We start from the raw sequence: 11,319 nt of genomic DNA, 5'->3' as shown, positions 1-11,319 counted from the left end.
TGTATTTTTCAGTATGTCTATTTTTTGAGTTGGAGAAGGCTAGAGTAAGTATTGTCATCTGCTTAATTGTAGTGGATGGACTTATCTATAAAGTAAACAATATCATTTATGAAGATATCGAAGATCAAAGGTCCAAGAATAGAGCCTTGAGGCACCCCCTTAATTGTTTCAAGCCAAGTGCAATGATATCCTCCTATTTTAACTGTTTTTTTTTATCTGTTTGATAGAAAGTTTGAAACTAGAGCACATGCATTTTCAAACAACCCATGCATATGCTTCTAGCTTTTGGACTGTAAGATCATGCGGTAGACAGTCAAAAGCCTTGGACAGGTCCGTTAGGATTGCTTCCACATGCTCATTTCTGTCCAACGCCATCTTCCAGTCCAGCGGAGCCCTATGTAATTATGAAATATATTTTCAAAATGGTAAGTAATTCATTTGACTTGAAAAAAGTGTTGAAAAAATGAAACATTGGTACCTAAAAATAAGGAAATATTGAACAATCTGAAAGCACAACACAAAGATCCAATAAGCCTTTTTCGAATACAAACTTTAATTACTCTATTATTAAGGTGTAGTCACAGAAAGTCCGTGGGTGTACTGTAGAGTAAATAAAAGGGAAGTTGAAAAAAATCATTATATTTTGAAAATGATTAGTACTAAAGTATAATGTTTTTTTTCTTTCAATAAACATACACTTCTTTTAATAAACATACACTTTAAGATCCAAGTGATTAATTATGTAGTACCTTTCAACCTAAGCTGGTTCATTGACCGTACATAAATTACGAACGGCAATCAGAAGATAGACATCGCCGGTGTTAATATTAAAATCTCTTACTTGATTTTTTTAGAAATGGCCAATTATAAAAAGTCTAAAGAAGGTCTCGACAAAAATAATAAATATGATCGCCAATTAAGGTAATTTACTTTTCTTACATATTTCTATACGAAAATGTTTTACAACATTTCATCAAAACTCCATTTGTTTATGAAAAATTATGGAGGCATCTAGTCCAAAAATTCTGGCAGAATGAATTTAAATTAGCCAAATTTAAAGTGTTATTTTCCCTGTATATCTATTCTTTAATTATTACTTAATCAATAGCAGCTCAATCCTTATTTTACACAGAAAATTATACATTGAGCATATACAGTGAAGCTCAGTGATTATTGCATTCGCAGACAAAGGCAAGCATAAAATCGTGGGGAACATAGCCTCATAGCGACAAATCATGATGGACAGATAAATTTATGCCCACAATCCGTGAGATTCACACGATCAATATCACATATAAATTTTCACATAAATGTTAAGTGTAGTCTTGCTAGAAAATCAATAACACATATCTGTTCCAATAAGTTTAATATCAGCCATAATTTCATCTGTGTATGTTTCAAAATCGAGAGTTTGAAAGTTCTATTTTCATCAAAGATTTAAGAAAACAACAACAAAAAGTCAAACACACTAGTAATCACACTCCCACACAAATTAATTCTTATGCAAGAAAATTTTAATCCAAACAATGCTCACAGGCCAGAGCAACAGATAAGCTTTAAAAGTGAATTGGGTATTACTCCATCATTTCCTTTGGAATTGGGTATTGGCTCCATTTAATTGGGTATTCAAAAACTCGATACCCTTCGATTTCAAGATCTATTGGATATTCAATTATGAAGATATGAATTTTATGGTTTCAATACCAATAAAATTAAATTTAGATATCCTAACTGTTTTAAAAAGAAGCAATTTACTAGAACTTTTCACAATTGTTTTATTTTTTATATAAAATGCTTATGTTATATTCCATAATATTTTTAACAAGTTCGTTTTCTGACTGATTTTTGATTATTTGCGACTGTTTTGTTTCAAATCATTTTCCCTTTTGTACGACGCCATATTGCTTTTCAAAGCGTCTATTGATATAGCTGGGACCTACTTATTGACAGTCTCCGCAAAATCGATGGTCTCTGCCGGTCTGTAAAGACCGTCAACCTGAGTAGACAAATCGACGGTCTCATGCTTAGTCAGTCTTTGGAGACCGGGGACCGTCGAAGACCGGAGACCGTTGATTAGTTGGCATTGATTCGGGAATATTCGGATATCATGCATATCGATATAATTTGTCCAAAACAACGAGTGTACTACAGATTAATTTTGCGGTGATGAAAATGACAATACGCACGGGTTTTTAAGACAATTGCGTATTTTAATTTTTTTAATGGGTTTTGATACGCATTCTTAAAAAATCAATTGCGTATTTTATAAAATTAATTGCGTAAATACGCACGTTATCTGTTGCTCTGCAGGCGCTAGTCACATAATCAAATATTTTACATAATCGGTCTATATATGTATATAAAGATATAAGGCCCCCAACGAAACAAAAACATCATGCAGAACAAACAAGAACACTGCTGCAATAAACGACCAGATCACGGTTATCTCTTTCTGGTCGCCATCTGAAAGGATCAATCCAAGTGCCAACGCTTTTTATTTCATTAAAATCCCTCAAATAGCAAAGAAATTGGGAAAAGTTTCGCAAAATGCCATTATTTTCAATTCATGTCGTTTTCGACGTCCAGTCCATTCATGTATACAAACACGATTTCTGATCGATTTTTACGAAAAAAAACAAAAAACGGCTAGAATTTCCACGTACGTTCCATAAACAAACTCTTTTCCTATCGATCTGCGAAGTCTTCACTGATCAAATGCCCTCTTCGTACGTATTTCATTAAAAAATGCACAAGGATCTCGCTTGTGACAGTATTTTATCTTCATGTATAGCGCATGTATACTGTTCCGCTCTGAATATTATATAAGGATTTGATTGGTTAAGATAATTACCGGAATACTATTGACCAATCGTATAATACTATTTCTTTGTTTCATTTATCTGTCACTTCAAATTACAAATGGCAAACTTTACTTGACCTCCGCTTCTACAACCAATATTTTTTGAATATTTGAGTACAAAGAGGGCTCTAGTTCAATTTAGACTTCGCAAATTGATAGAAAAAGAGTTTGTTTATTAATTTTATGAGGAAATTTTAGATGTTTTCTATTTATTTCGTAGAAATCGACCAGAAATCGTGTTTGTATACATGAATAGATTGGACGTCGAAAACGACATGGATTGAAAATATTGGCATTTTCTGAAACTTTTACTCATTTCTTTGCTATTTGAAGAATTTTAATGAAATAAAAAGCTTTAACTCTTGGATTGATCCTTTCAGATGGCAACCAGAAAGAGATAACCGTGATCTGGTCGTTTCTTTCAGCATTGTTCTTGTTTGTTCCGCATGATGTTTTTGTTTCGTTGGGGGCCTTATATCTTTATATACATATATAGACCGATTATGTAAAATATTTGATTATGTGACTAGCGCCTGTGACAATGCTTGTTAAAAAGTTATTATATATATATATATCTATTTTCAGACTTTAAAAACAAAGCAGACTTTAAAGGGTTTTCTCTTAATCAAAATGCACTTATAATTAATAATATGTCAATAATTGATACGATAATTATCCAACAAAAATATTTTTCCTTTTGAACAATAATTAATATGTGCAGAGACATAGATAAGACGCATCAGATGAAAAACAAAAATATTTAAAAGCGGCTTATAAAGTTTTGTATAAATAAATTTGTTTCTGGTAACCCACCTGACATAGGAACATTTTAGCGCCGACCAAAACTTTTTTACTGCCTTTAAAAAAAAATCAGATGAAAAGCCGTCCCGGTACGGACGTAAGGGATTTTATACTTCTTATACTTGTTTTTACTTCTGGCTAATGCTTTTCTTTTTTTTGTTGTTGAATACAATACGTAACTACATGCAATTCCTTACATCGTTTCTGTTCATTTTTCTTTTTTCGTTAAAAGTAAAGGTACTTTAAATTCATAAAAAATAGGCCAATTTTTAAGAAAAAATGCAAGTTAAGAGAAGAAGTGGGGAAAAAAACTATCCACTCTGAAATTTTGCATATTGACTAAGACGAAGGTAAGCTTCATGAAATTAAGAAGAAAAAATTATTGTTTAGCTTCATTGTAAATTATCAACCCTTGAATTTCACGAAAAAGTACCATTCAAGGGCAGATAACTCGAAAATGAGAATGGTGACCCGAAATTTTTTTCCGTATAAAATGTTTCTGTTATCATGTTCTAATAACATGCCAAGTTTAAAGAAATTATACTGAACAGTTTTAATTTTGTCTATATGTCTATATGAAAACTCCGGAAAACGTATTTTAAAGTAACTCGTATATCTTTAATGAGTTATTCATTTATTATTATTGCTGTTCTTCTTTTTTGTTGTGTTTTTTCTTCTTTTTTGTTGGTGTTGTTTTTGTTTTTTGGTGATCTTGCAATTTGATTTATAATGACCGATTCTCAAAAAATCACCTTGGTTCAATGTATTAATATTAATAAATTTAGTCTATAATTTAGGAGATTATATTGAGCACAGCAAACTATAAACAATGTTGAGTATGCGTATGAAAGAAATTCGAAAAGACTGTACTGTGAAGCTTTTAAAGGGCATTTATGTTATTAATTATTGAGGAAAAACATACCTTTAATATAACAAAATGGCATATTTAAATTGGCTGATACTATTGCCGGTTAAGACGGTTTCCATCCGATTTTTATTTTGAAAAAGCCAGTAGTTAATTGAGCTATGATTTGAAAAACGGGATATGGTTTCCTTCCATTGATAAAGCAAATAAAAAATTAAATACGTCAGACTTTCTACACGAGATATATTTTTGATCAGTTCGCTTAAATCATCTTAGAATTTTGTATGTACACGAATTGTACCTATTTTGACTGTAATAACTTTTTTGGCTTACAAGATACAAGATACAATAAACTTTATTTTAAGTCGGTTATATTACAAGAAACATTAGCTAAATAAGCTATTTACCGACAATAACAGAGACATCAAACATATTTACTCTAACATATAACAGGTATGAAAGTAAAAACATTTAAAACTAGTCGCATTTTTAGGCATGAAATAAAAGTAGGAAGATTAAGAAGAGATATACAATAAGATAACATTAAAGCAAAGTATGATGACATGAACAGTACATATTGTATTATAGGTACTAACAGTTTAAAAAAGTAATTAATGACTGTAGTATAGTATGAACTGACAATTTAAGTATGATACATGTAGCAATGTGAAATAAATAAAAATAACTATAATGAAAATATAAATTAATTAAAATAGTAATAGTTTAAATCAAGAATTTATATATAATTACAGATTAACTAAAAAATTGACTTACTTAAAAAAAAGAACATAAAAATTTATGACAGCACTAAAACAGCATAAAAAAGAAAAAAGATAAAGCACATACAGGGTAACAAACAAAGTTAACTAAAATGGAAGGGAAAATAAGGAGTTTCAATTAAAACAAAACATACAGATCAGACAGCAAAGATACAACTAACAAAAAATACAGGGTTTAAAGGGAAAATAAGATACAGCATATAATAAAAGCATCATGGCAAACTGTAAAGGATGCACAAAAACAAAGCAAACAAGCATGCAATCTTAGTATTTTACATAAATTAAAACTAAACAAATTAACAAACACATAGCAAATTTACAGACACATAGCACATTTAAAACTTGGGCCACTCCAGAGCTGGATCAGTTTCCCAAACTCTTTGTAGTTTTCAACCTTGCAGATGTCATTAGGGAGACTGTTCCATATATCTGGGCACCTTCAAACCTGAAAGAATTCTTACCGTATGTTACTGTTTTGACCCTTGGAATATTTACATTTTTTGGAATCTAAAAGAATAATTAGAATTTTCAAATTGAATTAAATTATTTAGATATGGTGACTTTCAATACAAGCATTTAAACACTTCTTTGGCTATAGTTTTAATTCTTGATAAATGTAAAGTAGGCATATTTACCTTTTTTAATAGTTTGTCATATGCAGAATTAAGATTATCAAAAGCTATTCTTAGAGCTATATGCTGGAGTTTTTCAAGTTTTTCTGTGTTTGTTTTAGATCAAAATTGCCACACTAGGGGACAGTAGTTAAAATTAACGCTGATAAAAGATTTGTAAACAAGAAGAAGATATTCTGAATTTAAAAATTTCCTTATTCTTATTAGCACATTTAATTGATTGGCAGTCTTTTACATATTATATGGTGACCTGTATACCAAAGTTAAATAAAAAGTATATGTCTATCCTTAGCAGTTTTACACAATCTTCACATTTTATTGTTACATTATCAATTTGACATTCTTTAAAGTGTCCATTTGTAATTTATCAAACAGCTATGGCTTGAAACTTGTCAGGGTAAACTTGAATTTTATTAATGTTGAACCAGTTAATAGGTATTTTGCTTTCATTTTCTAATGTATTTTTCAGTATGTCTATTTTTTGAGTTGGAGAAGGCTAGAGTAAGTATTGTCATCTGCTTAATTGTAGTGGATGGACTTATCTATAAAGTAAACAATATCATTTATGAAGATATCGAAGATCAAAGGTCCAAGAATAGAGCCTTGAGGCACCCCCTTAATTGTTTCAAGCCAAGTGCAATGATATCCTCCTATTTTAATTGTTTTTTTTATCTATTTGATAGAAAGTTTGAAACTAGAGCACATGCATTTTCAAACAACCCATGCATATGCTTCTAGCTTTTGGACTGTAAGATCATGCGGTAGACAGTCAAAAGCCTTGGACAGGTCCGTTAGGATTGCTTCCACATGCTCATTTCTGTCCAACGCCATCTTCCAGTCCAGCGGAGCCCTATGTAATTATGAAATATATTTTCAAAATGGTAAGTAATTCATTTGACTTGAAAAAAGTGTTGAAAAAATGAAACATTGGTACCTAAAAATAAGGAAATATTGAACAATCTGAAAGCACAACACAAAAGATCCAATAAGCCTTTTTCGAATACAAACTTTAATTACTCTATTATTAAGGTGTAGTCACAGAAAGTCCGTGGGTGTACTGTAGAGTAAAATAAAAGGGAAGTTGAAAAAAATCATTATATTTTGAAAATGATTAGTACTAAAGTATAATGTTTTTTTCTTTCAATAAACATACACTTCTTTTAATAAACATACACTTTAAGATCCAAGTGATTAATTATGTAGTACCTTTCAACCTAAGCTGGTTCATTGACCGTACATAAATTACGAACGGCAATCAGAAGATAGACATCGCCGGTGTTAATATTAAAATCTCTTACTTGATTTTTTTAGAAATGGCCAATTATAAAAAGTCTAAAGAAGGTCTCGACAAAAATAATAAATATGATCGCCAATTAAGGTAATTTACTTTTCTTACATATTTCTATACGAAAATGTTTTACAACATTTCATCAAAACTCCATTTGTTTATGAAAAATTATGGAGGCATCTATCCAAAAATTCTGGCAGAATGAATTTAAATTAGCCAAATTTAAAGTGTTATTTTCCCTGTATATCTATTCTTTAATTATTACTTAATCAATAGCAGCTCAATCCTTATTTTACACAGAAAATTATACATTGAGCATATACAGTGAAGCTCAGTGATTATTGCATTCGCAGACAAAGGCAAGCATAAAATCGTGGGGAACATAGTCTCATAGCGACAAATCACCATGGACAGATAAATTTATGCCCACAATCCGTGAGATTCACATGATCAATATCACATATAAATTTTCACATAAATGTTAGTGTAGTCTTGTTAGAAAATCAATAACACTTTTCTGTTGCATTAAGTTTAATAACAGCCATAATTTCATCTGTGTATGTTTCAAAATCGAGAGTTTGAAAGTTCTATTTTCATCAAAGATTTAAGAAAACAACAACAAAAAGTCAAACACACTAGTAATCACTCTCCCACACAAATTAATTCTTATGCAAGAAAATTTTAATCCAAACAATGCTCACAGGCCAGAGCAACAGATAAGCTTTTAAAAGTGAATTGGGTATTACTCCATCATTTCCTTTGGAATTGGGTATTGGCTCCATTTAATTGGGTATTCAAAAACTCGATACCCTTCGATTTCAAGATCTATTGGATATTCAATTATGAAGATATGAATTTTATGGTTTCAATACCAATAAAATTAAATTTAGATATCCTAACTGTTTTAAAAAAAAGAAGCAATTTACTAGAACTTTTCACAATTGTTTTATTTTTTATATAAAATGCTTATGTTATATTCCATAATATTTTTAACAAGTTCGTTTTCTGACTGATTTTTGATTATTTGCGACTGTTTTGTTTCAAATCATTTTCCCTTTTGTACGACGCCATATTGCTTTTCAAAGCGTCTATTGATATAGCTGGGACCTACTTATTGACAGTCTCCGCAAAATCGATGGTCTCTGCCGGTCTGTAAAGACCGTCAACCTGAGTAGACAAATCGACGGTCTCATGCTTAGTCAGTCTTTGGAGACCGGGACCGTCGAAGACCGGAGACCGTTGATTAGTTGGCATTGATTCGGGAATATTCGGATATCATGCATATCGATATAATTTGTCCAAAACAACGAGTGTACTACAGATTAATTTTGCGGTGATGAAAATGACAATACGCACGGGTTTTTAAGACAATTGCGTATTTTAATTTTTTTAATGGGTTTTGATACGCATTCTTAAAAAATCAATTGCGTATTTTATAAAATTAATTGCGTAAATACGCACGTTATCTGTTGCTCTGCAGGCGCTAGTCACATAATCAAATATTTTACATAATCGGTCTATATATGTATATAAAGATATAAGGCCCCCAACGAAACAAAAACATCATATATTTATAAATATTATATACCTTACAATATGACATACCAAATAGAATTCATTTATTTTACGTTTAGGCATTTTTGACAGCTATTGTACACTCAAAAACTGAAGTAGAAAAAAAGAAAATATTGACAAGTACTACAAAACACACGCGAGATGACTCAGTCGGCTGCTACATGGGATTAAGTATGCATTTTAGTCAAACCCAAACATGGCTGAAGCGTTAAAGATACGATGAAGATAAACTGAATTAAGTTGAAAAGATTGTCAGATGCGCGACTTGGCGAGCACTGACTTCATTAAAATGCGCAATCTGCATAAAAATGTGCAAATCGCGCAATCACGCCGCCTAGATGCAACACTGCGTCTTCAAAGTGCAGCGTCAATTTCCAGAAGCTAATTCAGCAATTTAAATATTACTTTTCGTTTGTTTTTCTGGTCTCAAAAATTGTCTCGTTGCACTGCTTTTCATTTAATTATCCATAAAATTCTGTTCTTTCGTTTTCAGACAGAAAGTTTTATAAAACAGTGGAAATAATACAGCTCTGTAAAATTTTATTAGAAACTATTATAAATCGCCTTCTAGTTTAAATATTATAATAAAATTTTAGTAAATCAGATTGCAAGAGAGTGTCATATATGTGAAACTATATTATTATACCCCCGCACAACAAAGTTGTAAGGGGGGTATACTGGAATCAGCTTGTCCGGCCGTCCGTCCAGCTGTCCGGCCGTCCGTCGGCGGTTTTTTCTTGTCTGCCCAATAACTTAAGATTCCTTTGACCCTTAGTCTTCATATTTGGCATGAAGGTTAGTCATGATTAGTAGATGACCCTATTGATTTTGAGGTCACTAGGTCAAAGGTCAAGGTCACGGTGGCCTTGACTTTAAAAAGCTTGTCCGTCCAATAACTTAAGATTCCTTTGACCTACAGTCGTCATATTTGGCGTGGAGTTAGTCTTGATAAGTAGATGACCACTAATGATTTTGAGGTCAAAGGTCAAGGTCACAGGGGCCTTGACATCAAAAAGCTTGTCCGCCCAATAACTTAAGATTCCTTTGACCCACAGTCTTCATATTTGGCATGGAGGTTAGTCATGATTAATAGATGACCCCTTTTGATTTTGAGGTCACCAGGTCAAAGGTCAAGGTCACAGGGGCCTTGACTTCAAAAAGCTTGTCTGCCCAATAACTTAAGATTCCTTTGACCCATAGTCTTCATATTTGGCATTGAGGTTATTCATGATTAGTAGATGACCCCTATTGATTTTGAGGTCACCAGGTCAAAGGTCAAGGTCACAGGGGCCTTGACTTCAAAAAGCTTGTCCGCCCAATAACTTAAGATTCCTTTGACCCACAGTCTTCATATTTGGCATTGAAGTTAGTCATGATTAGTAGATGACCCCTTTTGACTTTGAGGTCTTCAGGTCAAAGGTCAAGGTCACAGGCGCCTTGACTTCAAAAAGATTGTCTGCCCAATAACTTAAGATTACTTTGACCCACAGTCTTCATATTTGGCATGGAGGCTAGTCATGATAAGTAGATGACCCCTATTGCTTTTGAGGTCACCAAGTCAAAGGTCAAGGTCACAGGGGCCTTGACTTCAAAAAGCTTGTCCGCCCAATAACTTAAGATTCCTTTGACCCACAGTTTTCATATTTGGAATGGAGGTTAGTCATTATTAGTAGATGACCCCTATTGACTTTGAGGTCACCAGGTCAAAGGTCAAGGTCATAGGGACTTTGACCTCAAAAAGTTTGTCTGCCCAATAACTTTAGATTCCTTTGACCCACAGTCTTCATATATGGCATGGATGTTGATCATGATTAGAAGATGACCCATTTTGATTTTGAGGTCACTGGATCAAAGGTCATGGTCATAGGGACTTTGACTTCAAAAAGTTTGTCCACCCATTAACTTAAGATTCCTTTGACCCACAGTCTTCATATTTGGCATGGATGTTGATCATGACTATAAGGTGACCCCTATTGATTTTGAGGTCACTGGGTCAAAGGTCAAGGTCACAGGGACCTTGACAAAAAAAGCTTTTCTTCTCAATTGCTAAAGAATGTCCTGTCCGCAATGTATTGATTTTGAAATTTTCACATTTGAAGCATGTAGAATACATAACTTAGCAATGCACTGGCTTAGTAACCTCAGATTTGGCAGGGAGGTTGTCCGTGAGCTCTAAATGGCCACTGTTGATTCTGACAAAGTGGTATGCAGGGGTATTCAGGCCATGATAGTGGCAGTTCTAGTTTTAATAATAGATCTACAACTGTTTGTTGTAGTAGTTTTTTGTACTATTTATTTCAGACAAAAAAAGAATGCCTACCTACCGACCCATTGTTAAGTCAAAGATGTTACCAGAAACAAACCTATTTTTTAGACCTTAGTTAACATTATATTTGATTTATTGTTAACAAGTGTTTTTGTGAATTTAAGTGCCTAGACATTGGATGAATTTCAGTAACAAAAACAAACGATTCAATGAATATAACATGGGGTATTTATCTGAATGAAAGATGTCATTG

At 32.5% G+C, this 11,319-nt stretch overlaps 1 protein-coding gene across 4 annotated transcripts in view; it reads left to right on the top strand.

Moving 5' to 3' along the window:
* Positions 1-7,184: 7,184 nt before the first annotated feature.
* The window catches only part of LOC132741941 (NEDD8-activating enzyme E1 regulatory subunit-like), a 65,655-nt gene continuing 61,520 nt past the window's right edge, over positions 7,185-11,319 (top strand). For all 4 annotated transcript variants that reach the window (XM_060730215.1, XM_060730214.1, XM_060730213.1 and 1 more), the window contains exon 1: positions 7,185-7,315. In XM_060730215.1, the coding sequence (XP_060586198.1) occupies positions 7,251-7,315 (65 nt within the window). In that variant the 5' untranslated portion in view covers positions 7,185-7,250. The remainder of the gene's footprint in view (positions 7,316-11,319) is intronic.

The sequence above is a fragment of the Ruditapes philippinarum genome, unplaced genomic scaffold (assembly GCF_026571515.1).
Source record: "Ruditapes philippinarum isolate M1 unplaced genomic scaffold, ASM2657151v2 ctg960_1_1_1_1, whole genome shotgun sequence".
NCBI classification, from domain to species: domain Eukaryota; kingdom Metazoa; phylum Mollusca; class Bivalvia; order Venerida; family Veneridae; genus Ruditapes; species Ruditapes philippinarum.
This window is presented reverse-complemented; position numbering and strand designations above follow the sequence as displayed.